The 27,518-nt window shown below is 43.1% G+C and overlaps 3 protein-coding genes across 8 annotated transcripts in view; 1 reads left to right on the top strand and 2 right to left on the bottom strand.

Moving 5' to 3' along the window:
* The window catches only part of ino80 (INO80 complex ATPase subunit), a 37,737-nt gene extending 31,295 nt beyond the window's left edge, over nt 1-6,442 (top strand). For 3 of the 5 annotated variants that reach the window (XM_038727770.1, XM_038727768.1, XM_038727769.1), the window contains exons 35-37: nt 260-470; nt 3,233-3,448; nt 4,857-6,442. In XM_038727770.1, coding sequence (XP_038583698.1) covers nt 260-470; nt 3,233-3,448; nt 4,857-5,062 — 633 coding nt within the window. In that variant the 3' untranslated portion in view covers nt 5,063-6,442. The remainder of the gene's footprint in view (nt 1-259; nt 471-3,232; nt 3,449-4,856) is intronic. The other 2 variants (XM_038727771.1, XM_038727772.1) reach the window with 1 other exon arrangement.
* A 3,568-nt stretch (nt 6,443-10,010) lies between these two features.
* Nucleotides 10,011-11,881, bottom strand: chac1 (ChaC, cation transport regulator homolog 1 (E. coli)). Of its 2 annotated transcripts, none has more exons than XM_038726611.1 (3): nt 11,255-11,881; nt 11,097-11,132; nt 10,011-10,892 (listed from the first exon to the last, which is right to left on the bottom strand). In XM_038726611.1, the coding sequence occupies exons 1-3, from the start codon at nt 11,423-11,425 to the stop codon at nt 10,509-10,511; spliced, it is 591 nt and encodes a 196-aa protein (XP_038582539.1). In that variant the 5' UTR covers nt 11,426-11,881; the 3' UTR covers nt 10,011-10,508. The 2 variants fall into 2 exon arrangements, with proteins under 2 accessions (XP_038582539.1, XP_038582540.1); XM_038726612.1 differs by having other exon boundaries at nt 10,011-10,889.
* Nucleotides 11,882-15,567: 3,686 nt separating this feature from the next.
* On the bottom strand, nt 15,568-25,295 carry dll4 (delta-like 4 (Drosophila)). Its single transcript, XM_038726610.1, has 11 exons — nt 24,809-25,295; nt 24,386-24,646; nt 23,931-23,988; nt 23,016-23,279; nt 20,869-20,929; nt 19,605-19,735; nt 19,219-19,388; nt 18,880-19,099; nt 17,687-18,425; nt 17,203-17,311; nt 15,568-16,708 (listed from the first exon to the last, which is right to left on the bottom strand). Exons 1-11 carry the CDS (start codon nt 24,860-24,862, stop codon nt 16,703-16,705), a joined length of 2,073 nt encoding a protein of 690 aa, XP_038582538.1. The 5' UTR covers nt 24,863-25,295; the 3' UTR covers nt 15,568-16,702.
* Nucleotides 25,296-27,518: the final 2,223 nt, after the last annotated feature.

The raw sequence follows: 27,518 nt of genomic DNA, 5'->3' as shown, positions 1-27,518 counted from the left end.
CTCTTAATATTTACTCCTTTTTTGCTTATGCTTTACTTTCTTCTTTCACTTCTGCTTTTATCTCTTAATTCTTTACGCCCTTCCTTACTCACCTTGTTTCTTACTTTCTATATCCTATCTACTTCATCCTTCCTTCTCTGCCTCCTGTCCTTCCTTTGCTCACCTTCCTTCTCCTCGTCATTCCTTCCTTCATTCCTCCATTGTTTCCCTTTGCTGTACCGGCCCGGTTCCTCTTGTTCCCTGTGGTGCTGACACCCAGCCTATGTGTATGTCTGTGTGTGCTCCTGTGCACTGTCAGATCTCCCTGAGCAGCGAGCTCCAGCCCGGCTCGCTACCCCCGGATGCCGATGCAGACGAGAGCAGCAGCGACATGCTGGTCATCGTGGACGATCCGGTGTCCTCTGCACCACAGTCTCGTGCCACCAACTCCCCCTCCTCTGTGTCTGGATCAGTCTCTGACAACATGAACGGTGAGAGAGCAAATCCATTTTAGCCAAAGAGTGGACCAGCACATGCGGGCACTTCGTAAAACATCATTGCCGTGCCCCTTTTTGGGGCGATAGAAAACCGATGTCGATGCACTTTGACTTGTGTTGGGATTACAATATTGACAAGTATGTATGGATTAATTTCATGTTAAACAAACTTTTGTTTTATAGACATGTCTAATAGGTATTTTGCTACCCTGCCTGAAGCATTTGCAATACCTTTAATAAATTAAGGTTGATTGGTCAGCTGTCATGATGCTGCTATAACTTTACTGTATGACTGTACACCAGCAGCCTTCTACTCAAGCTAACTATCCATCATTAGTAACTGTCGCCAGCATCATTTAGCTATTTATCACACTTAAAGTGAATATTCATGTACATATACATGAAAGCCTTGGTTATTAGTGCGGTTGTTTTTACTTTCTTATTCTGCATAATTGAAATGACAGCAGCTAATTCATATTTATTGTCCTCAAAAAGGAATTTAAAATGCTGCCAAAATGAAGAAATGACTGTTCACGTCAGCAGCACATGGGCACGTGGGTACATGTTACATGTATATTATTTTGTCATTGTGGCATCCTCAAAGTTTAGCAGATTTTTTTAGATCTGTCTTAATCGATAGATATAATTGGGTATCATCTGCATAACAGTGAAAGTTTATGGCGTGTTTCCTGGTAATATTGCCTAAAGGAAGCATATTTGAGGTGAATAGGATTTTTCCAAGCACAGATCCTTGTGGAACTGGACTAACTTTGGCGTGAATGTAGGATTCATCGTTAACATGTGCAAACTGAGATTGATCTGATAGACACGACGTTCCTTTAATGTCAATTTAATGTTCAGGTCTCTGTAATAGGATGTGATGGTCAATGGTGTTGAATGCAGCACTAAGATCTAACAACACAAGTACAGAGACAAGTCCTGTGTCTCATGCAATTAGTAGGTAATTTGTCATTTTCACCAGTGCTATCTCTGTGCTGCGATGAACTCTGAAATGTAGAAATCATAACCCATTGGTGACTGCTTTCTCAAGGATCTTAGAGAGAAAGGGAAGGATAGATATAGGTCTATAGTTGGCTAAAAGCCCTGGATCAAGAGCAGGCTTTTAAGAAGAGGTTGAATTACAACTACTTTGAAGGACTTTGGGACACAGCCTGTTAATGCCATTTCTACTAATGAAGTGCTAACTAAGGGTAAAAGCAGCCGCCTTTAAGCAGCTGAGTTGGGATGGGGTCCCAGAGACAGGTTGATGGTTTAGTTTATGAATCAATAAGAGAAAAGCAGCCTAAATAAATATCAGGTTTTACAGCTGTTTCTAAGGTTCCTGAGTTTGAAGATAAATTGGTACCAGTTGAGGGCAGAAGGTAATCAATTCTGTCTCTTATAATTAGAATTCTATCATAAAAAAAGCTCATGAGTGCTATCATCAGCCAAAAACCAAAGAATTAAAATCAGTATGGTGCTTCAAAAGTTGTATTCAACCCCAAACTGTAGGATATTGTACTGTAAATGTATCAAAAGTGGTATGATGCACACTGTCAAAATATTCATATTTGATGGCTTCCTAATTTCAGGTGATCTTGGTACATGCCCTCTGCGCAACTGCCCTTTGCTCTAAAATCTCCAAATGTGCCTGTGACCTGTGTTATCTATGAGACTATACTATCATATTAGAACAACATTGGAAAATCAAACCAGTGCGAGTCACATGAAGGTTGTTGCTGCGCACAGAAGTCCAGCTTGTTATGTTTCTTTCACTATCAGGACTTGTGTTTTAATGGGCTTGCATCCATTGAGACAAGTAGCCTGTTACCTCATATGTGTTATGCAGCTGATTATTAAGATTTACGAGGGTTTAATTTTACCTTGGCTGCAATGTTTTAGTATGTTCCTTAATATGGGATCCAGATAGTGAGCCTGTAGTTTACATTGCTTCTACATTATATCTGTACTTTGGATGCGTTGCAATAAGGTAATCCTCCTTAATACACGCTGCTTCATTGAAACCCATTTGGGATTTTTGCTGTCATACTAAGAGGCTCCTGCCAGAGAGATTATTAATGGCCGCAGCTAAAAAGTCCCGGAGAGCTGGGAGAAAGTTGGTGCTTTCAGAGATGTGAATGATGTTATAATGAAATGTCTGAAGGACAGAATGAAGGTTAGGATGAGGGAGCAATTGGTGAACTTGGACAAGTGAGTGAATAGGGAGGAAGAGTGAGATTAAGGCCTAAAGGGAGGGTAAGAGTGAGGGATTTATTTCATCTGTGCCTGGGTGTTAGTGATAGGACAGGCTCACCCCCCTTAATCGTTCTATACCACAGCGTCTGGATGGAAACATCATGCAAAGAAAATGCAGACCAGACGAGAGAGTGGGGAGTCAGATAGAGGGGGAGAAGTCAGTGGGAGGATTAGGCACATTACCAGTGAGACAGACACTGGCTCTGATTCTGCAAACCATAAGGAAAATGAGAGCAATATTCCAGCTTTTGCTTGAACCTGTACTTAGTGTAATGATGGGTAATGATTGATGTCTAATAATTCTTCTATATTGCATTAAAACTATGATTTCAGTATCTTTGAAGGACCGGGTTATGGCGAAGTCAGACAGAACAGCTCTCTGTGTATTCCTGCCGAACTTCATTTCTTTTCACACTAAAGCAACTGGTATAAAGAATAAAAAGTAATAGGAGAACATTTCTGATTTTTGTTTTTTCCTTTTGTTGTGCGTTTGCCTTCAGGTGTTTCAGCCTCGGACACCATCAGTCCCGGCAGAGGCAGGTCCGGGCGAAGTCGTGGGCGGCCTAAGGGATCAGGAGGTGGGGCAAAGTCTGGAGGGAAAGGCCGTGGGCGCAAGTCTACAGCGGGCAGTGCGGCAGCTATGGCAGGAGCAATGGCTGGTGCGGCAGCTGCATCTGCAGCAGCTTATGCTGCTTATGGTTACAGTGTTTCTAAAGGTTAGTGAATATTGTTCACACTTCTTCCACACAAATACATGCACACTGGCGGGGCCCCGTCTGAACTTTTATGTAGCTGCATGTCTTTGATATACATGTTAGCACATTTCTTAGTCGAACATCTTTGATGGCTGTTGACATCAGTTAGAAGAAATGTCTCTCCTTAGTCCGGTCGCATCAAGTTTTCTTCTCCATTGTTTCTCATTTTGGGAAAAACGTTCTAACTGTAACAACAACAGGCGAAACTAGCCTTACTTCACTAAAAACAACAGAAGAGAAAAGTCTATGTTAGCTGACTCGTAGAACGTTTTTTTCAAATACATAGCACTGTTTGTGTGTGTGCTGTTGTCGTCACGATACTGGAATATTTAACTTTGATACAATACCTTGAAAAATATCAATACTATTTTCGCCACCACGGGGGAAAATTGACACAACATTGATTAAATTACAGAATTTAATTCCTAAATTTTCTAATCAACTTATCTTAGGATGTAAAGTTAATAGTACTGTGTGTTAAGCAGAACAGCATCAGTTAATTTACTTCTGACCTTCAGTATCGATACTGTGAAAAATGAGTATTAAAACTGTTTAAAATATTCAGAATCTACACAATCATTCTCCAAGCTTCTACTTCAGTGATTTTGTTGCTCTGGCTAAAGGCTAAACGCCAGAGAAATATTTCTAAACTAAGATCTTCAAATTTTAAATTTAAGGTTTAAATTTTAAGAACTTAATTGTCACACAAAACCATCACACAGAGTGGCAGTGATACAGATTTCTGTCGGTGTCAGTTGTACATCGGTCCAGCTGTAAGCTGTGTCCAAATTCCATACAACATGCTCTCTGTTAGTATGTAAAAATATCAACATACTAAATCAGCCATTTTACTAAAACCAAAACAGGATACTGAGATGATTGAATACCAGACATTCTCATATAAAAGCTGGTATTCAAATAATGGACAGGGGCATTGCCAGCATGAAAAAATAAAGGCTGAGTTAAAATATAAATATATTGAGGGTAGTGGAAGGAACAACTCACGAGAAATTTACTATAATGTACATTTCAGTACACAGCCACCAGTCAGGTTTTTTAACAGATGTGTTCAGACTCTTAATTCATTCTACTTGTTTCTTCTTTGCCACACTCCTTGATCAGAGTTAAACCACTCAATGTATTTTTTTCACAGTAAAAGTATATCTATAAAAGGGAGTTCTGCTATACTTATGTGAGCAGAGATACTACACAAAGGTGTGGTTCTCTCTGGTGCTGAGGTAAATAAGGGTTACTCTTTTACAATTTATAGTATAATATATTGTATACAATTAAAATGTAGTATTGAGGTGGAACACACTGCTCGTTTCATAAGAGTAACCGTGCCGCTGTCCGTCCCTCCTTCCTGCAGGCCTCTCTGCGTCCAGCCCCCTGCAGCCTTCCCTGGGACGGTCTGGTACCAGCCCCGCCTTCAACCCCAGCAGAAGCTCCTCTCCCCAGGCCAAAGGAGGCGCCTCTACACCGAGCCCCCACAAACAGCTGGCCCACGGCCACCACCACAGCAGCCACGGTGCAGTCAGGAAGGGCAAGGGCCCTGGTGGTCCTGGGGCTCGATAATGCACTGTACACACATGAATGTGCCCTCACACACGCGAACAGCTGTCTCAGCATGGAACATGCACACAGAGATAACTGACCTACTCTCACTGTGATCCCTACAGATGCCCTACGACTAGTCTAATAAATAGGGAATACAGTAAATATAGTAACTGAGGCTCACTACCTGGAGGACCATTCCATGTCTGCTGGCTCAGCAACTAAAAGGACCCTCTACTCTCTCTCTCTCTCTCTCTCTCTCACACACACACACACAGAGTCATTTGAAGTTACAGTTCCCTACCAGCCCTCACATTTCTTGGTTCAGTTTTATTTTAATGTGTCCCCGTCTGTGGACAAAATCTGCCTTGAGTATTTTTTTTTTTTGCATTGCGACAAGAGTTTTTCCCTCCCTAACCCCTTTTTTGAGAAGACAAACTGTACGTGAACCCAACACATGTAGCGTAAAAGGGCTTTCAAATCCTGGTGTTTGCCGGGGTGGAGGGGCAAAGGAGTTTCTGTCAAATGCACTGAGCCATGTCTTCCATTTTCTTTGGTGTTATCGATTCTCATACGTGTACATTAGGTTATTTAATTGTTCTGTAGATAACGCTCAGTGCAAACTGGTGGATGATTCTGCATTTTACAGAGCTCGATGCGAACCCGTACCTTTACCAGCCCACACTTAACCAAACAATGTCTACAGCTTTTCTATTAAAGCTCCTATTTTTGTAATAAAAGATGTGAGTACCCATACCAACGTGGCAGGTATTAGCATTTTGAAAAGGTTTTGTCCGTAAAATGTATTCTCGTACAGACTGAAATGAAAATCAATTATATATTTTTTTTTGTCCAATGGGGAAAGTGAATGAATGGATGATGTAAACAAATAAATTATAATCCAAAATGAGGGGTACTGGTTGATCCGGCACGCTGCTAACAGTAAATTTATGAATTCACACATTATTTGGTCGTCTAATATTTAAGTTATTTGATTTATTGTTTAAAAATGGACAGTTCGTGATAATTGCAAATGGGATATTCACCTGTAAAACCGTGTAAATTTGTGCTGAAGCCATTTTTATTTCACAGAAATTGTTAGTGGTGAGGAGTCTGTGGTTCTCTTTGATGTCGTTGATGTTTTAGAGGGAGGGGGAGTGTTTGCATCAGTGTCCTAAGTTGAGCACTACATCTGTTGTTATAGGTTTGTTTTGTGTTAATAGTGTGATTAAAATATGATGTTCTATATTGATGTACATAATGATGAGAGTGACATTTCCTCTGGCTTTTCCCTCATTTGCCTGTCTATTTTTATAGGTCGTGTGTACATATGAAGAAATGCATCCACCATTTTACTAACCAGAGGAGCCAACTGAAAATAAAAAGAGTGCTGAATCAGTCTCTGTGCTTGTTTTGAATAATTTATGTGCTTTTGTTTTGCTCACGTAAATCTGCATTGTTGTGCAGGACAATAGTTTAGAAAGAGGGGCTATGTAAACTTGGATCCCTCGTTCACCCGGAACAGATGGATAAAATAATGGGAACAACATACAGAACATAATGGGGAGCTAAGCCAGGGGAGGCCATGAGTTGTGATATTGACTTTAATATTATTATAATATTCATCAAGCTTCTGTAACATGGCTTCATATTCCAGCGCTGTTGTATAAACGGAGCCGTCGTCCGTGCTAATGACTCCAGAAAATGGATGCTCATACATCAGAAGACCTTGGGTGTAAAGACCGCCTCATCAGCTCAAATGCATCCTTTGGCTTTCCTTGAACATAAACCCTTCTTCATGCAGCGCACAAGTTAAAGCCATACTACTTTCTTCTATTGCTCCTGGATTCAGGCTTTGTGTTTCATACTCCAGGTCATGCAGCTTTGCAGTTTGTGTGGAGAATCAACTCTGGCTTATTGAAACCATAATTTTGTGGTCTTTGGCAACCGTCCCGTAAAGTCTTTCCCTTGTTCCGTTCCCTTTGCCATATCAAATAATATAATTTTTGAGTCCTGACACCCAGTACACCTGCAAACGTAGATTCTTTCGAAATGTTTACACTAAAGTCTGAAGCTGCAGTACAGAAGTTACTGAAACTCGAAGGTCATTCCAAATCTCTTCCCTAAGTCTGCAAACTACAACCACATTTTTCTCTTTGCTTTACAATTCAAATCACACAAAATCATTACAAAAAGAAGATCTCGTTTGCAAGGCCCTGCCTATGTACCCGCAGATCACATCCAGTCCTATTTTAGCTTGCTCTGAGCATTCAAAAACTTAATTTAAAAAAACTCAACTGTAGCGTTTACAGAAACAATGTCCCTATCACTCAGGATAATTGACAGACTTCGCTGTGGACGTAGTAGTGAGACCTTAGTTAATGGGACATTGTTTTTGGAAAGACATGTTGCTGTTGAAGTTTCCAGATGTGGTTTTTAGGTGCTTTTTAGGTGCTTTGCACAAACCAAATTCCGTTCACCTCCCTTTTATTAGGGATGGAGGCGGAGACCTCAAAACCCTGGCTTCTAAAACTGAATCTATCTGGCTCAATGGCACTATGGCTTTGTGAGAAAGATGAACTGACCCTTTAACAAACGCATTCTACATACTGAGGTCTTAACCTGGAGAAGAATTTACAGAAACAACCCAGTCAAGGCAATGGATTTGAAATGAGGGTTGCCAAGGCCTGAGAAGTCAGTACTCTAAAGTGGACCTGAATTCATTTTCACATGGTTCGGTGTGGGGCCAGTTAAGATTTCATCTCGATGAGCGCCTCGGCAGCATGTTCTTCCTGGTGCACTCTGACATGACCGTGGAGTAGACTGTAAACACAGGACTTCCAGGTCTGGGCTTGTTCTCGGCCAGAGGTTATGTAAGCCCATGCACCTAGATAGACTCTTGACTTGAATCCTGTCCAAGGGACAAGCTGCTCCGGCAAATGTTTGGGAGTGTCCGATATGTTTGTTTATGTGTATAGTGTTCCAAAGAGCAGGTTTGCTCAGCTATCTGGGTAACGTTGCCAAGTACAATCAGCAACCCAGTCAAAGATGAAGCAAGGACTGATGTAAGACCACTTCCCGTTACTCAGTAAAGTTATATACACTGCTCAAAAAAATAAAGGGAACACTTAAACAACACAATGCAACTCCAAGTCAATCACACTCCTGTGAAATCAAACTGTCCACTTAGGAAGCAACACTGATTGACAATCAATTTCACATGCTGTTGTGCAAATGGAATAGACAACAGGTGGAAATTATAGTTAGCAAGACACCTCCAATACAGGAGTGGTTCTGCAGGTGGTGACCACAGACCACTTCTCAGTTCCTATGCTTCCTGGCTGATGTTTTGGTTACTTTTGAATGCTGGCGGTGCTTCCACTCTAGTGGTAGCATGAGACGGAGTCTACAACCCACACAAGTTCTCAGGTAGTGCAGCTCATCCAGGATGGCACATCAATGCGAGCTGTGGCATGAAGGTTTGCTGTGTCTGTCAGCGTAGTGTCCAGAGCATGGAGGCGCTACCAGGAGACGTGGAGGAGGCCGTAGGAGGGCAACAACCCAGCAGCAGGACCGCTACCTCCGCCTTTGTGCAAGAAGGAGCAGGAGGAGCACTGCCAGAGCCCTGCAAAATGACCTCCAGCAGGCCACAAATGTGCATGTGTCTGCTCAAACAGTCAGAAACAGACTCAATGAGGGTGGTATGAGGGCCCAACGTCCACAGGTGGGGGTTGTGCCTACAGCCCAACACCGTGCAGGACTGTTGGCATTTGCCAGAGAACACCAAGATTGGCAAATTCGCCACTGGCGCCCTGTGCTCTTCACAGATGAAAGCAGGTTCACACTGAGTACATGTGACAGACGTGACAGAGTCTGGAGACGCCGTGGAGAACGTTCTGCTGCATTGATGCTATGGACTGGCCTGCCCGTTCCCCAGACCTGAATCCAATTGAGCACATCTGGGACATCATGTTTCGCGCCATCCACCAACGCCAAGTTGCACCACGGACTGTCCAGGAGTTGGCGGATGCTTTAGTCCAGGTCTGGGAGGATATCCCTCAGGAGACCATCCGCCACCTCATCAGGAGCATGCCCAGGCGTTGTACGGAGGCCATACAGGCACATGGAGGCCACACACACTACTGAGCCTCATTGTGACTTGTTTTAAGGACATTACATCAAAGTTGGATCGGCTTGTAGTGTGGTTTTCCACTTTGATTTTGAGTGTGACTCCAAATCCAGACCTCCATGGGTTGATAAATTTGATTTCCATTGATAATTTTTGTGTGATTTTGTTGTCAGCATATTCAACTATGTAAAGAAAGGAGTATTTAATGATTATTTCATTCATTCAGATCTAGGATGTGTTATTTTAGTGTTCCCTTTATTTTTTTTGAGCAATGTGTATATATATATAGTAGTTAAGTGTAACTGTAAACCAGCTGCTTGGAACAAGCCTCAGGCCTTGTATGGGTGTCAAATGTGGCCTGTACATGCACATGTCTTTATATATATGTAATATTTTGTGTCAGTGTTTCCCACATTTTTTTGGGTTGTGACAACTTCAGCCTACGCTTTTGGTGTGGATGTGTGGCGTGATCAGTTATGAGTGATTTTTACTTAGACTATTTCATTGTAAGGATTTTAAAGGTCTGAGATTACAGTTCAGTAATCCTTTGGGGGGGGAGGGGGTGCTTTTGTTATCCCCTTAATCTTGTCAGTTTGTCAAAAGGCCTGGGGGTGTTGACCACTGGTCTATTTACAAGTCAGCCTTTCCATAGATGGATGTAGAAACATGACCCTGCCTCTTTTTCCAGAGTTTAACCATTTTGCATTGCAACCATATTCCTCACCACAAACAATAGGTGGTAATAAGAAAGTTTTACTAGAATGAACCACATGCCTTGGAAGTTGTGCATTTTGGCTGGCATGAGCTAAAAGTTCATGTTAGAGAAAAAAACCCACACAATTACAGTTTAACTTTTTATTTGTATTTTGCTTCTACAGTGGATGGAAGTTGCCACAAGCAACTAGTAAAAAACAACTGGTTCATACCTTTAATAAAAAAAAAAAAAAAACCATTTAATTGCAAACAGGTTCAACTACCACAATTGCTTTGCCGTCTGAATGGATTGGATGGAGTCAGAGTTGTGCAAATAAAAATAAAATTATAGAAAACCCCACATGTGAACAGATCTTCAGACAAGAATTCAGTGATCACACATTTAACAGGCGTAACATTACATGTAAACATGGGTCAGAACAAAAGTAACCCAGTTAATATCATGCTTCCCTTTTGTTTTCATTTCAGTAGCATTCAGTGAATTCAAGTACACTGGATGGTAACGTGAACCTAGATTTCACAACATAAAACATAGGTGGACTGCATGATTGGTGAAAAGCCTCTGGGTGATGTATGTGTAGTGTATTCATCCACGATACAAGCTAGTGAGACACAGGGTACAAGCTACTGCAGGGCCAACAGACAGTGCACCACGGTCTGTGCTGCTGCCTCGATGGAGAACAGGTGATGGTCTTCAACGTGCGGGCAGCTGCTCCTCATGAACTCAGCCAAGCGGAGCAGATACTCCAGGTTGTGGCCCGTCTTTCCACTGCACACAGCAATCTGGAACCCGATCTCCTCGGAGCTGGCCGGCCCCAGGTACAGGGGGTTGTCTGCAGTGGCGATGTACACCAGCGCCTGAACCGGAGGCTGGTTCTCCCCCTTGGGGAAGAAATCCACCATTTTGGTGACGTAGCCGCCGCAGACCGTCTCGCGCACATTGAGGTACTTCAGGGACTCCTCGACTTGAGAGCCTGTCACCTCAAAAGCCACACCCCAAGTGCTCTCCTGTGTGTGGGGGGGGGGGGAATAATAACACAAGTTCAGTGATTACGCAGTGGGGATCATCTTTACATTCTCTACAGCATTTGCGTTACTTTATTACCATTTGACAGCTCATACTAATAACATTTCTGAAAGTATGCCAGAGTTAGTCCCCAGCAGGCAACAGCGTCACTGGCAAACCAATAGGATGTAGAGTTTTCCACTTACATCATCATCTTCAATCAGCGTCACCACTCTTCCGGGCTGCAGAGGAAAGAGAGAGAGAAAATGGGTCACGGCCATGAACAATGTCTGATGGTAGTGTGAGCCACCATAAGCCAACTAAAATCATGTGGCAAAGTACGCACTAACAGTAAGCATCTTACCAACTCGTCATTCCCGCGGTGGAAGTTGTCTCCGTGCCAGAAACGTCTCTTGTAGCCTTGTATGTAACCGACCTTGCTCCTCTTGTACTTGAAGTCGGGCTTCCACACCAGTGACCCGTACCCGAATATCCACAAGCTGGTCTTCTCGGCGACGATGTTTTGAGGCTTCATTTTGATCGATGGTGTTGACGACTTTTTTTTCCCCAGTTTGATGGGATTAGCTAAGATGACTAGCTAGCTAGCGTTAGCTTCCTCCGGTCCAGGAGCAGCGGTACCGGTTGGCTCGCAGGTATACCGCGGACGGTATTTGAGCCCAACTGCTTAGCAGTTGCGAAGATGGAGTTTCGCAGTTGATTTTGCCTTGCACTATGCATTGCCGTTGCATTAGAGGTGCCGCATTATGCCTTAAAAATCCATGGCAGCCGCTTTGGCCTTCAAGTCGATGGGGGAAAATAACAAAACCCGTTTCGACCAGCTGCTTCGCTGGCCGGTGACTCTACGAACGTACAGCTGACGAATTTAAAGATCAAGGTTTGTGTTTGGGATGTCAGCGTTTGAAATACGTTACGGTTCACCCGGGTCAAGACGCCGCAGCGATATGAAGCGTTTCCTCGATAACATGGCGACGAGGCGCTCACGTATTTATACAGTCCAGGGACTGTGGGCGAGTCCATGCCAGTGTTTTTGGCCAATAAAATGTAAGGAAGACTTGTTCTCGATCCCATTTTATCCAATAAAAATTCGGTGCGCCGAATAAGGCAGGACTTCAAACCAACCCAGTTACACTATTGGCTCAGATTTGACGGGAGACGCACACCGATATTTCAACGTGATTGGTCGATGAACTGTCACACCCTCCGACTCGATTTATGATTGGTCGCCTGTGTTGTCATTCTTTGAATACATTTCCATATGGTTCAGACTTGATGTGGCTGATGCAACTTCCCTCAGCATTTCGGGTCCATAGCAGCAACCAAGCAACATACCAAGACATTGCATCAGACTTGGTCTAGGAGAGAGGCCCAGTTAGAGCGATGTATTTTATTTCACAAGATAGGCAAAAGGAAAATAGACAGAAAATATAGGAAAAACTATAAAATGCTATGTGAAATTTAACACAACAACAACATAAATAATAAATATTTCTAAATGTGGGAATTATCTGTACACAGTATGGAAATCACTCCTGACATGTGAGGGAATAAGCAGCTTTTTTTATACAGTCTCTAATCAGCCAGGGCAAGTCAGGGCTATGATCTCCCACAGCTCAAAGATCCAATAGCAAGACGAAGGTTACTGAGAATCCCACACTACCACCACATTCATCTCAGCCCTCTGGAACCAGGCAGAAAACGTGTTGAAATACTTTTCAAATTTGATTTGTTGTGTAAAAGAGTTTTGTTTTTGTTGGTCATTTTGACATGCCACATGTGGCTGGCTCACTAGAGGGTTGGCCTTTTATCATTCAAAATCTTACTCTAGCAAAAGCTAGAAAAAGATTATAGTGAATGAAAACTGCCAAAACACAACCCACAGTGGTAACACAACAAAAAAAGGACTGATGATCAGAACGAGGGAAGAGAAGATCAAATGTACAACAATGGCCACCACTCCTGCTGGAGCTGATATACTGTAATAGCAGAGGCTCATCTGCGCTCAATAGATAGATTATCTATAAATAGCTGGCATTATCTGCCTCCATAAGAGGCCAGACCACTGTATCAGCTCTTCATAAATCTAAAGCACCGCACAATCCAGGCTTTTGAGTGACCCTGTGTCATGCACATTCACATCCATCCACTCCTCGAACCTGTCTCTGCGCTGCTCTAAGCACAGGCCACTAAAGGCTTGACTAAGCCAAGCTGACAGACCTGCCTAATCTAAGCCCACTGATTTGATGTTTGGACTAGACGATTAATCAAAAATTCACCTGGCTATATTTGTCTTTGCTGTCAAACAAATATACTTAAAATAGATCACCATTCAAGACCCAGACTAAAATATTAACTCTTGGGGTAACTTGTGTCATTATATCCCTCGTGGTTTTGCTTGTTTTTCTGGCCCACAAGACATGAAGTATAATGCAGACAAACGAGACAGACTGCATACATCACTCCTGCAGCAGTGAAGCAGGAGGTTGTGCTTTAAGTATGATGTAAACATTCTTTAGGTCAGGAGCTTGTTGCTGGGGGAGATGAGCATCTAAAAGTTGATCCTAACGAATATGACACAGAAAACATCCACAGAACAGATGTGTTTATGTGCTAAAGATTCAGTCTCAGATTCTTCCAGTAGGTTTGCCTGAATCATTGGATGCGTCATGTATTTATAATTTAATGGTTGAATCCATGTGTCATGCTCTAAATCATGTTTAGGCAGCTATTTTAATTGTGTCCCTTTAAACTTTATTTTGGCATGCACTGACCACTTATTTCCTGTGTGTGGGTTTTTTACTGACACCTAGTGTTAATCAACGAGACGACTACAAGTGCAGTGCAGGGCGAGGTTACAGAGAGTTACAACAGCGTCACAGTGTATCGGTATAATCTGCCTTCACATGCGTGTACAAAAACGGTCAGGAGCCAAACTAGGCTTTAAATAAGAGAGAGAAAGAGTTGCAGCTCTGAAACTTCCACACTTCTCATAAAGAGATAGGAAGATGTCAAATCTGCTTCCTGATTCTCCACGCATCTTTCCCTCTCGTTCCTTCTTTAGAACAAATACTGCTGATTAGTGTGTTTGTCTGCGCTCTCGCTTGTTTTGAGGTTGCTTTCCTGAAAAACCCAAGTCATCTGTGCAGATTGAAGAGAGTGATGCGTGAGAAAAATTGCTGGCCCTGCGCGTGCCTGTTCTGCATTTTTTAATCAGGGAGGAAACAGGAACTGACGTCACTGGGTCACAAACAGGATGCTGTGATTATAAGACAATGAAAATACCCGGCCATGCTATGGAGACCCAGAGGCCAAAGAGCAAAGCCCTAGCATGTGTTTGCCACTGTGAGCAAGTGTGAATGAGGGTGTGTGTCTGCTTATAGGTGTGAGTATGATGATGGTGGGAAGAAGCCCTTCACTACTATCAGGCTGGGTCAGGTAACAGAGCAAAGTGTGTGTGTGTGGGGGGGGCCTTTTACTAGATGATTAATTGCTGCGATAACGTGTATGTTTTTCATGAGCCAGGCCGGAAGCACCCTTTTCCAAACTTGTTTTTTACGCACACACAAGCCCTTAGATGAGGATGCCTAGGTCAACAGGCTAACAGGATGTGTGTGAGGGAAAAGCCATCCAGATTCTCTGCCGAGTGTTGATTGCTGCTGATTAGGGGGTGTTGACTGTCGTGGGATTTCTGTTAACTGGAGGCAGGAGAGGTTTGCATTTGATAATGCGGATGGCACGTTTCCTAGAAATGGATTTTCAGACACACTGGAACAAATTTTCAGACGGATCCGCGGGTGATATCTCAAGGGGAAATTCGATTGACCAGATTTCTCTGAGAAGTCAACTTTTCTAAACTAGAGATCTTGTTATTTATGTGGATTCATACCAGATCCACAGGCTCCCATCTGGTTTCCCCTCCCCTCTGGTGACAGCCCCAGTGCTGGGCCCTCTCCCCAGCTTTGTCTGCAGGAGTGGGTAGCACAGAACTGGGCACTGAAATATTGCTCTTAACCCTGAAGGGGAGGCAGGCAGTTGGGGAGCCTGTAAGTGTTTGAGTGTGTTTTTTTTGTGAGAGGAGGTCTGCGCGCTGTGTGTCATGCACACGGGGCGAGAGGCCTGACATATGCTGCTGTTTTTATGGCACTACAGACTCTCTCTGTACTCCCCCCACGGCATCTGTTTGGTTGGCTGTGTGTGTGTGTGTACACGGAACGTGTGTGTATTACAAGGGGTTGTTGAGGGGGGCGTTCCCCTTTGCCCTGCGCCTGGCTTTGTTTCGCCATTTCCAGCTTGAGGGGGTGGTATCCGTGGAAACGGATTTGAATTTCAAGCCAATTTAGGGTCGGAGAGAGAACGAGGGGTGGGTGAGCGGGGTGGGAGCCAAAGGCGTTTCCAGGAATTACTCAAAGTAGTGATGCTACAGGCAGGGGGCTTTACGTCCCTACCTAATGTCCCAAACATTTAATGTGATGTGTGAATGTAGAAGAGCAGCTGGATTTCATATTCATAAACCTGCTTACAATTTAAGAGGTCTAGCAGAGCGATATGAGTATAAACTGAGCACAGGACAAAAAAAATGAATGCAATACACACCATTTGTACTCATTTCATTATTTAACAACAACCTCAAAAATAAATTTCCCCTTCCATTTACTGATATCAAATTCAAAGTTTTCAAGGAAGTTTTATTCTTCAGAAGTTTGGTCCTTATAAATATGCATTATATACAAAATAATATTATAAAACATATAAAGAGCAGTGTGTCATATTTAAATTAAACTCTGGAAATAATCATTTAAAAAAATTACATTATTGGTTCTGTAGTTTTGAAATTTATTATAGGCAGGCAGTGGTGTGACAGTCTTTTCTCCTTGTTTTTCTCAGTTGGGTTGCATAAAAAAAACACGCTTTTCTATGCAAACTTTTCCTTTCTCTTGGATCTTGCTGGCACAGCACGGGCTATTGCGCTCCTGTGGTTTTCTCTTCAAATCCCTGTTGATTCAAAAAAGTGTTTTCCCCCCCGATTTATTTTTGTTGTGCAAGAGATCCAAGAACAGACAAGGGCACAAATTTAGTGTTCAAACCCCTCTTTTAAGGCTTGTAGTGAAGTTGGGCTGCATACAATCTTCACCGTTGCGTGGAAACCAGTCCAACCAGTCATTTTCGCATGATTGACAGCTGAAGATTAGTTTCAGACATTCATAACTCTCAGTGTTTGTGAGGTTGGATTGTGACAGTGGGTGAGTTCACTCGTCTCGACCCTGAGTCTTGCATAGCAGGCGAAGATGGCAGGAGTGAGTGTGGGTGTATGGGGGTTTCAAGGGGTCAAATCTTAGGCACCTTTTTTTATTACTGATTGATTGGCTGTCTAAGTCATCATGATTATCACACAAGGCCGGGTCAGATACGAGGGGCGATGATCCACCTTCGCCTCCTTCTCCTGTCAAGGATGGCCGAGATTATAAATTAATATTTCACCGGTGTCAGTCTCCACACCTTGTGTAGTGAGTCTATTCGCCAGTCTGTTTAACCATTGTCACCACTGTGAGAGGTCCTTCACTGTACATGTTTTGCATACAAACACTCGGTCAACATAAAGTTTCTCAGTTCTGTTCTTTTTTCTTTTGCAGAGCAGAGATCTCTGCCCTCTCCAGTTCTCAAGTGTTCCAGAGCAGCAGTGGACATCTTAAACAATCTCCAGTCTCTTTTCAGCATTTGTAAACAATCCAGAATATTATATTCTGCCTCGATTGTGTCTTTTTCCTCCTTCCCTTGCCTCCAGACCCCTCACAGTTTATACCTGTCGGAGAAAAAAGGAGAGCACAAAATTGTATTACAAACACAACAAAATAAAACGACACAATAATCCCGAAGCTAAAAGTGTTTTTACAACACGTTTTGAACTGTTGCTGGCCATATACTTCAGTATTAACATTATATTATCCTTGGAAATGAACTGAAAAATTCCACTAAATGCCACCGCAGTAAAACATAGCACCTTCGAGACCAAGCAGAGCCAAACATGTGTGAGGAATCAGTATAAGTTCGGACCTTAGGTCATCACATGGCCAAGATAAAGAAGGTCAGGGTAATTTACAGAAACCAATAATGCTGTTGATTGGGCTTCCACCAGCTTAGGTCCAAATACCAGAACACCGCCTTTCTACAAATAGCACCATCCCCTGTCTTAAATGTTGCTGCACTAGTGAGGGATGGGGCACTTGGGACGAAATGATGCATTTCAAGTGGAGGATCTGCGGAAATGCTGATGAAGATGTGGTTTTATTGGCTTACCTCAGTCGCTATGACGCATTCCCTCCTTTCTTCTGCTATAACAAATACCGACTGGTACATGGAGTCTCTTGAGGAACATATCGTTGATATCCTACACTCAGGCTTTTCACTGCAAACACAAATCACACTTGGTGTTAACACAAACTAGAAGCACATGGCAGAGCAATGCATTAGTTGCGCACATACACAGTGAGGCTGCGGAGAGGATGGGGGCTGTTTGTAGCAAAGCAATTGTCAAACGTGTCTGTGGGAATGACAAATGTATAGTTTCCAAGATTGAAAAAAACAGTTGGGGCTTATTGTTGGGTGAGAGCACCCATTAATAGTAATTCCCACTCAGCAGGGACACAAAGATACATCACTGCATGAGCACAATAAATAGAGGGAGCTATGGAAATTTCCCAGTACTTTGACACACATTATCATATGTTCACATGATAGTTAGTACAAGTAGTACAAGTAGCGTGAATACGGTTCCTCTTACCTGTACATTCTACTCAAAGGCATTTTGTCTTCTAAACATTTGTCATAAATAAGACTTTTATCCTCTTGTGACTTGTCATCCTTGAACTCCTTTGAGTTAGAGTTGTACGAGTCCAAGTGATAGTTTTTGTGGATAAAGTTCGATTTCTCTGAATCACAGTCCACCTCCAGGCCGATTTTCTGGTTGGTGTTTTTCAGCTGGCACTCTGGGATCAGGTTGTCTCTCTGAACATTGGACAGGTTGTTCATAGTCTCTGTGTCTCCCTGCTCTCTTTGGGCCTGCCTGTGGATATGCCTCAAAGCCAAGCCCACCATACACAGCAACACCAGCAGCGCCACCAGCCCCACGGCCAAAGAAACTGCTGCCCACTGGAAGCCATCTTGAATCTCGCCGTTGGTCACGGGAGAGGTGACGGCGGCGAAGAACTCGCAGCGAGGCCCAGTGAAGCCTGATGTGCAGATGCAGGTTGCTGGAGGCTTGCCTGGACCGCCTCCCCCAGTGCAAAGACCCCCGTTGAGGCAGGGTCGAAGGGAGCACTCATCTAGGACTCTGTCGCAGTTGCGTCCCCCGTAGCCAGCGGGACAGACGCAGGTGTAGTCGTTGATTCGGTCTTGGCAGGTGCCACCGTTGAGGCAGGGCTCCCCGGCGCACTCATTGATGTTGATTTCGCAGCGCTGGCCGGTAAATCCTGCACGGCAGCTACACATACGCAAGCCACTGTGAATCAGACACAGACCACCTACAGAAGAGGAGGCTGGTTAGAATCAACAAACACAGCTAACATTAGCAAAGAAATGACAGACATTTCAAAATCAGAAAGAACATGATCTACATGAACCTTCCCCTGAGGCCCCTTCGCTTCACACATTTCCATCGCATCCACAGTGTGGCCACAGCACTGTGTGTTATTCTCCCAACACACACAACGATCCAGAGCCCTCCATGTTTACAAGAAGACAGAAATCGAGCTGTGCTGAATATTTGTCCCCTTTCATCAACAATCGCTGCGAGCTGTGGCGACATTTACAAGCTGCTGCTCTGAGCTGCCGAGTGTTTATATGGAGGACAATAGACACCAAGTTCCCTGTAATTCCTGTTGTTCCACTTTGCTTCCAGTTGCAGGAATTTGAAGGGGGGAGAAAGAGCGAGGGGAAGTTCAGAAAGGGGGGGCAAAGAGGGGAGGAAGACTTTACCATTAGCGCAGGGAAGCGACGTGCACTTGTCCACTCTCTTCTCGCAGTTGAGTCCGGTGTAGCTGCGCGGACACTCGCACATGTAGCTGCGGCCATTGTCCTTCTCCCAGCATTTACCACTGTGGAAACAGGGGGAGTCAGCACACGTCAGCAGGCTGTGCTCACAGTGGGAGCCCTCGAAGCCTTGGGGACATGTGCACATGTAGCCACTTTCCAAATTCTGGGGAAAAGGAAAGGAAAGGAAAAGTTAGTTGGACAATCAAAACCTAGAGAATTAACCCCCCCGCCTCTATTTTTTTTGAATATTAGAATATAAAAATGTATCCATTTCTAACTCACTGTGCATTTCCCTCCATTCCTGCAGGGGTTGCTGTCACACTCCTGCATCTCCAGCTCACAGTTGACCCCTGTGAAACCAGGCAGGCATGTACATGTATAGCTGCCCTGTCCGGTGTTCATACAGGTGGCGCCATTCACACAAGGATGGTGATGGGTGCAGAAGTTCAGGTCTGGGGGAGAAAAGAGTGTTTGTTTACAGGGAACATAAAGAGGGAAAAGAATAAAGCTATCCCCTCCGGATGTGCACAGAGCTATGGCTGGGACACTTCAGAGGAAAGCTAATTTACTAATGCTTTCAAGTTAATTCAAATGAAAACAGCGCACAAGTAATACGAGAACATCTTTTAAAAAGGAACAGCAGCAGTGGTCCATGTTGTATGGTGTACCTTGGTCACATAATAGGCCTCCCCAGCCCTCCTGACAGTTACACTGCCATGGCAGCTGGCAGGTACCGTGCTTACAGGCCGGGTACTTCCTACACTCGTCACAGAATGTGCCTTGCCAGCCATCTCGGCATCTGCAAGAAAATAGGTTCTTTGATGAATCACTTATTCCTCATATTGTACCTCTTATAATTGCCATGAATAACATATCTGAAACTGGTAGTTAAAACTGCCAATTTCAGTTCTCTGAAACATGCAATCAGTCAACTTAGATTAAATGAGAGCAGACATCTGTGCTTTATTGCCCCGTCACGGATTAGCTGTCATCTATCATGTAACAAGACATTAATAGCTGCAGCACAGTTGGATCCAGTCATTAAATGCTCATATGAATCCATCTTAAAAATTTTATTTTATTTTTTAAAGTGTTTTTTTTTTTCAGAAGGCCTTGGTTCAGTGCCAACGTTAATCATGCATCAGCACAAATTATGCCCCCCCCAACCTCATTACATCATTACATACAAGAAACATTGTTTTTTCCAATAAACATGGTGAATAATGATAAACATTGTCTACAATCTGAATGCAGTAACTACAGGATGAACAGAGGCTGATATTGGGGGGGAGGGGTGGGGTTGTCAAACAATCACAAAGGTATGTACAGTGTATATTAAGGATAAATAAAGATAATGTAATAATACAAAGGTGAAATACTGCTGAACAGATTTCTGGCAGCCAGCCAACAGTCAACACATTTTTTTCTTGCTTCCCATGAATATATTTTTCTCAGCACAGTTTTCAGCGGGCTTGTCGCGCCATGAGATTGGCGGACTTAAGATGTGCTTTAAAGGTTCCAACATTTTTTTGCTGAGTGAGCAGAGACATGGGCGCAGCTTTACGGTGTTGGATATAAAAGGGTTTAACCTCAATTTGGGTCAGTTTTAGCAGTGGGAATGATGGATTTGTGTCTGAAAAGAGGGCAAAATAGGATTCAGGAGGAATTTCTCACAGCAAGTCGGTTAGTGTGTGTGTGTGTGTGTGTGTGTGTGAATTATCCTTGCTGGTAATTGATTGAGCAAGTGAGTGAGTGAGACAGGGTAGTGACAAGAAATGAACACGGGAAGCCAGTGAGTGATGCTGGGAGACAAGAGAGGGAATAGACGGAAATGTTGTTGATTTAGAGAACTTACACCTCTCTTAATAAATGTGTTCCCTCTTACGCAACAGCCAACAACTATTTCAACACTTCATAATTATTAATACTTACACACACTCGCCAGGTTTGGAGCAGTTTCCATTCCTCTCGCTACAGCCTTCCAGACAGATAGCTAAAGCAAAGAGAAAAAACAAACATAGTCAGTCTGCTCCTCTTTTTTGCTGGTGCGCCCATCTGGTTGTTTTAGCATAGTGGTGCCTGGTGACACTATGTATCAAACACTCAACTTTCATAAGAGTAGTAGCTAAAAGCCTTTTAAAACAACACTGAGCTCTATACCGACAACGAGGCTACAGATCACTCATTTTCTTGAAATAGCCAACTGTGACTCTATTTGTTGAAACAGGCTTACATTAGGGCCTAAATCTGTCTCAACTTTCCTTAGAAGCCTTCATTTGATCTAAACCTGTCCGCCACACCCCCAGCTGCCACGGGGGAAATCGGTTGAGGGTTTGTTTGTCCTGTTTTAAGTGTACCGGTCTTGCATGACACTGATTCGCAGGACTACATATCAGGCGACTGACGGTAAGCGGCCGGTTTAGTCCAGAACAGATGCTTGCTCTCAATAGCAGACAGCTGTCACTATTGTTGTTTGTGGTCTGCCAGAACCATATTTGCAGCTGCTACTACCGCGCGCCCAACAATGGAAGGGACTAAACATCGATGGCGCGTGGCGGATAATAATGCCGCGATTAACCTTGGCGCGTGCAGTCGGCCGGGCTCCTCCTCTGTCAATGCCCGCGCACCCCCCCGCCTGCAGATTATGTTACCGGGCACGCGCTGTACAGTACTAGATGTACATGAAGGTAGTTTTTTTTTTTTTTAAATAAACACAAATTCTCAGTTCTAAGTTGGATGTGATTTTATTAAGACACAAACTGTTTCAAACTGCCAATTAAAGTCACAACTGTGTAAGCTCATTTGCATATTGACAAGCTAAAGGAAATGATCATAACCCTTGCAGCTGTGTCCATTAGCTATTTATTTACAGTTTAATTAGGATGATTTTTTGGAGATTTGAGAGCTGCTGCTTGCCTATCTTTAACTAAAGTTCACAGCATGTGTTTTTGCTTGATTGTGCTTGAGTTTCTTCGAGGTCCTAAAACATGCCCGAAACACCAGTCTTGTTTAAATTGATGTAGGCTATGGGAGTGTTAGAGAGGGGGGGTTATGGCTTCTGAAAGATGCCCAATCTATCTTTTGCATGTATATTTTCTGTAGTCACAGACGATTGATGTGTCTGTAATTGCGACACGTGAGCCCATCTGGTTAGAATTTGGCGCCACAGTCAAAATAGCACATGCCAATTTCTCTTTCACCACCAAGTGACATGGATGACAGATCCGCTGTCACCCATGTGGTCACATATCCAGCACATGGTAACTATTACTCTCATGGTGCCTCCTTCCAATCTACTCTTTGATTAATTTGTTTTGGTGAAAAGTGCCTATTGTGGAGCCAAATGGCATCGGGCCTCCTCATAGGCCCATTCAGACCTATCCAAAACATGGGAGTGTTGGTTTATGATTTAGCTAAGTGGGTTTGCACAAGTATAATGTGCCTGTTGTCATGCTAGTGCCGTCTGTCCCCCAACCCATATTCAATAAGTGTTCACAAACCCACAACCAATTACACATCAGAATTTTACAAATTATATGAGGCAGATTTCTCTGAAAAATGCTTTCTACACCAAAATTGCTTATCACACTTGCCAGACTACATTACGTCATGTCTTGTTATAGTACTCAACATCTTGTGGCCTTAATGATGATGACCTATGGGTTATCTTACAACTTAATAACTACTGATATCTGGAACTTGTGCCTGCCCACAAATCTGGTTTCTCTCTAGGCCCTAAACCATAATGATGAAGGGTAAAGGTCATGCACCATGAGGATACCTCGCAGAAGTTACAACTCTTGTGAGGTAAGGCCTGTCCACTCAATCATACAAGGAGTTCTTATCATACCAAGCTGCACATTTAGGCTGAAACAGTATCTGCGAGTCATTTGCAAACATCTGGATGACTCTCGTGTAAAAAAAATACACAGACACAAGGTCAGAGCAACACTGAACAACAGAACTCCATGAGTCAACTGACAGACATGCAAGAAAGAGAGTAAGACCAGACTGCTGATGTAACGCAAATCAGCTAGGTGTGAACAGGCCTAATGCAAGACATTTTGTTGATTGCTTACGTTCTTCGCAGTATTTCCCCTTCCAGCCAAGCATGCAGGATAGCTGCCCGTTACGGTTGCAGGTGTAGTGGCCAAATCGGTCATCCCTGGGCGTGCACCTTTTGGAACAACTTTCTCCATAGTAACTTTCGTTACAGATGAACCGGTAAGAATATCGTAGCTCTGTCTGCTTTTCGGTCTGTACGTCCTGAGACCAGTCAGTTCCTACACCCAGCTGTCTTTGGATGGCAAAAAAGCTTATCAAAAAGTCTGAGTTGTTGGTATCTGAAAGAGAAAGAGGGGGAAGTCAGAATTAATTTAGGATATCAAAGCTTGTTTATGGCTTTAGATGATTATGGTTTTATGTCAAGGACTGCATCATAAATGGCTTGTGGGTTCAAAAGTCATTCAGTTTTGTTCTAATAATCTGCACAGTACCAAGCTGCATCCCTTATCAAATCCCATACAGCTTAGATGAAAGATAAACTCAGGTTTGAAATTTCCTCTTTCTTTCCGTCAGCAAAAACATTCCCAGGCCCAGTCCCCTCTTCCAAAGGGCGGAACAGAGTAAGGTGTAAAATACAGGAAGATGTAGTCAGGGGTTTTTGGCAGGCACTGTGTATTCTCACCAAAGCCCACAGCTCTTTCCCACGCCAAAAATAAACCAGAGGAAGTTCAATTGTATTGGGTATAAGAATGAAAAAAGGTGTTCTGAAGTTCATAACAAAGGAGTGAATAGGCTGAAAATGTGTGAAATTGTGAACAATTAACAAGCTGTGGAGAGGAGCATGTTGACTGCCTGAGCTGTGTAAATTGCCTAAATTTAGCTTTTTTTGTGCATGTATTTGTGCAAAAATGGTAAACTAGTTGGAGAACCTCATGTGTTCAATGTACAGACAGAGCTCCCTCCTGTGGTAAAAAAAGTGTTGCACTTACCTACAGGTAGATTTCCATAAGGTGAATGCCAGGCTTCAATTATTAATGAAAACGACCCCTGAGGAGAAAACACATGCAGTTCATTAATATCTATTTTACTGTTTTTTTTGTTGTTTTTTTCTTTGACAGAGCTCATTATTTAAGGAGGAAATCGTACATCAAAACTATTGTTTTTCACAGACTGTTCATTCAACAGGGCTATTTCAATTTAAGGCTTCGTTTATAAAATATGTGTTACAATGACCACTGCATGGCCTTCTGGATTTTGAAATGAACGACGTGGTAGCAGTCCAATCTGTTTGTCGACAAAGTATTACCTAATGATATGGATTAGATGAGCTGACCAATAACCGGTGCGCTCCCAAAATGCATAGCAGTTCCCTGAAACAACATTAATAGTGGTCGCTGAAATAAAACAGATAGCCTAAAGTGGATTCACTGCTCCACGCTCTTACCGGCCATCCAAAGTTGAACGGTATTTGTATCGGTCCAGGTAAAGTGCCACTGTCCTTGGCGCTGAAAGAGTTTGTCCCCAGCACTGCTGTCATTGTACTTCCAAAGATGCAGTCACCTGGCGAGACCACAGCCTGATAGTTCTTCAAGCAAATTCTAAAATAAGTCCTGCAGTTGGGTTTGCATGCGTTCCCGTTTGCCAGCAAACCTTTGTGATTTTTAAATTCGTGAAGATCGAGCTCAAAAACACCAGAGCCCCATACCTAAAAGAGAAGGAAATATGATTTAGGAAAACGTCGGTGCAGTTACATATCTAGCTTATTCTTTTTTCTTTTTCTTTTTTTGACATGAAAACAAGTGGCACTCCATCTGTGATCGCCGAGCTCTCTCAGGATCACGAGGGGATGTGTTATCCTCCTTCATACCTGTGATATCAACGTGGTGCTGAATGCGATGGTAAAGGTGAACCAGGCTGCCATCCTTCTCGCTTCTCCAGGGCAGCCGCGTCACCAGCCAATAAAGCAGCAAAACCTCCCTATTCCAAAGTATTTACACCGAGGAAAAAAACAAATGGGGGCGCAAAAAATTCTCAAAACACGTATAAATCCTTCTTCACTCCCAGGGAGTTCTCCTGTCGGTCCTTGTTGCTGTGCGTCAAAAAAACAAAAACAAAACACAAGAGTCCAGAGAAAGCGTTTCCAAGCTCCAAGTTATCCAAAGGTGAGGGAAGACCAATATCCACAGCCGTGCTTCTTTCTGTCAGCAGGCGTCCCCTCCTTGCATGGTACTGTACTCCACAATGGTCACTCCGCTATGTGTGCGCGGCTCAGAGCTTGTTTTGGTGCTGAACTTGGTGCGTCAGTGCGCCACGGATGTTCATCACTCGTCTATTACTCGTGAATGAACCGTAGTGTGTCCCCTCCCAGATATATAGACTTGCACTGCGCTGCTCATTACATAAACTGCCAATCACTCCACTGACACCGCCCCCTTCACATATTCAGCCCCCTTCCCTTCCAACCCAACAACAATTATCCAGATTTAATACCCACTGGCACTGTGCTGACTGACCACCATGGATACTGGGCGATTATTAACAAGCCCTAACATCTGTTGACTTATTTTTAGCGCACAATGCGCTGGACGCACATTTGCACATTATGGACAGTGAGTAAGGACAATGCAGGAGAGCCGAAACTTCGAGAAAAGAAAGCAGGAATTCAATTACTGCCTTACTCCTTGCACCCTTTTGCCCTTGGTTCCACTCAATTGCACGCCTAATTAGCCCCTACTAGCATTGCAGCCGCGCGCACTATTTCCTTTCAGATCCTTCACTCTCTGTGGGGTCATATGTGTCTCTCCCCCGGGCTGGATCACAAACAATGAAACTAGAAATGTGATTAAAAGACAAATCTCCCCAGCATTAAAAAAAAAAAATGCTATTGACATTGAAATCCACTTTCTTTATTGTTTATTTTAAGCATACAGACAAAACAGATTAATAGCCCATGCCAGATGTGTAAATCAACCCACAACGTATGTATTTTTATTTTAATATTAAATTCTCCATATCACTAATAAAATACATAGGATACTGTTTCCATTTAGGCACGAATCCACAGGCCGACAATGTGTCCGATGTCGCCTTTTTTTTCTAACATGTTGTTTTGGGTGTGTTTTATCTTGTTGGTAGCGTGTGCCTCTTTATGCCCACCCATGCGTTTTACGGTTTAGTGGTGGCGTGCCTCCTATTGTTGCGACGCGTGCCCCTCTCTCGCCCTCATGCGGGTGTAATGTGCGGGACGGGAGGCATACACTATTCAGCTGTATGCAAATGAGCGCTCTCTCTCTCCATCGCACACACACACACACACACACACACACACACACACACACACACAGCCGATCACCTGCATCCGTAAAATGGGTTTATTCTTGCCCGTGGCCTTTAACTGCTAATAGGAATGACACAGGGCCCGCGCGCAGCAAGGTTCCAAGGATTGAGATAAAAGATTTAATTTGATGGCCTGAAATTGACAACGGTGATGTGCGAGACTAATAAACTGACAATTTCTCCCTTCCTGAATCAGTTTGCCACGACGACAAATAACTTTACACACTCTTAAAAACTGAAGGAGGCTATTATACAGTATGCACTCTTAAATTAAATCATTTTATTTGACTCACAATAAGGCCAAAGAAATAGTCCCTAAAGGAATTAAAGTAGAAACCAAATAAATAAATAAAAAAATCCGTATAAACAAATTAAATGTGTGGTTAGGAGTTTGAATTATATGAGTATTTGGCGAAAAATTTTCCTTGGTGTTTTCCACTATGGGTTGTTTTTGATAATCTGATTGGTTGTATTTGATATTCGATCGCCCCGTGTCTCTCTCATTTACCATCTGGTGGGAGACTGGCAGCCCATGCACCGTTTTGTATCGTCTGTTCACAGAGGGGAGAAGCCAATTTTTCTCCAACCCCTTCATCTAAATTCTATTTGGCACTAGTTGTGTGCTGCATGGTGAAAAAGAACTTCAGTAATCCCGTAATAACATTCAGAAGGATGTGTTATTTCCCATGTTGTAAATGGAAATGTCACAAAACCCAATGCTATGCAGCAGTTATGCCACATGCAGAGGATACAGTAGGCTTCAGTACAATATGAGAAGGCCACTGGAGGCATTACTAAGTACCAAAACATTGGATAACTCTGTCATTTTTATTACTGTTGTGATCAAATTGTACATCTAAGTCTTTATGTTAATGAAATTTAAAAAGTAGCATACAATGACATGAACACCTGTTTTATTCTGGTCTAGAAATCTTACAAAGCTTCCCTTGGAAAAAAAATCAAAAGCTTAACAGACATCGATTTCCCTCCTCATGGTTTGTATTATCTGTGAATTAATCCATGATATAATGCTTAGAAAGTTGATGTAAAAACTATATTTCTTAAGTGGAAATAGTTGTCATGCTTTTCCGTCTGTGATTTTCCCATGAACTCCACACGATCTCTGAATGTTTGCACCTCATCTGTTGTCTGTGCACTGCTGAGAGTGAAAATGGAAAGCATCTATATTTATTCAGTGTTTATATGAGGCAGACATAGTGGATCGGTTGAATGCTTGTCAT

Source organism: Micropterus salmoides, unplaced genomic scaffold (assembly GCF_014851395.1).
Source record: "Micropterus salmoides isolate LMB-PRFRI ecotype aquatic unplaced genomic scaffold, ASM1485139v1 Ms_hic_scaffold_18, whole genome shotgun sequence".
NCBI classification, from domain to species: Eukaryota; Metazoa; Chordata; class Actinopteri; order Centrarchiformes; family Centrarchidae; genus Micropterus; species Micropterus salmoides.
This window is presented reverse-complemented; position numbering and strand designations above follow the sequence as displayed.

What these genes read in the sequence shown, in the direction of transcription:
- dll4 (XM_038726610.1), bottom strand. Translation starts at nt 24,862, where the DNA reads ATGGCAGCCTGGTTCACCTTTACCATCGCATTCAGCACCACGTTGATA. An exon ending in GGGGAAATACTGCGAAGAAC is followed by an intron (nt 20,930 to 23,015) that starts GTAAGCAATCAA and finishes TCTTTGCTTTAG; the next exon opens with CTATCTGTCTGGAAGGCTGT. An exon ending in GTCGCTTCCCTGCGCTAATG is followed by an intron (nt 18,426 to 18,879) that starts GTAAAGTCTTCC and finishes CCTCTTCTGTAG; the next exon opens with GTGGTCTGTGTCTGATTCAC.
- chac1 (XM_038726611.1), bottom strand. Translation starts at nt 11,425, where the DNA reads ATGAAGCCTCAAAACATCGTCGCCGAGAAGACCAGCTTGTGGATATTC. An exon ending in ACCGCGGGAATGACGAGTTG is followed by an intron (nt 11,133 to 11,254) that starts GTAAGATGCTTA and finishes TTTCCTCTGCAG; the next exon opens with CCCGGAAGAGTGGTGACGCT. An exon ending in CGCTGATTGAAGATGATGAT is followed by an intron (nt 10,893 to 11,096) that starts GTAAGTGGAAAA and finishes CCCCACACACAG; the next exon opens with GAGAGCACTTGGGGTGTGGC.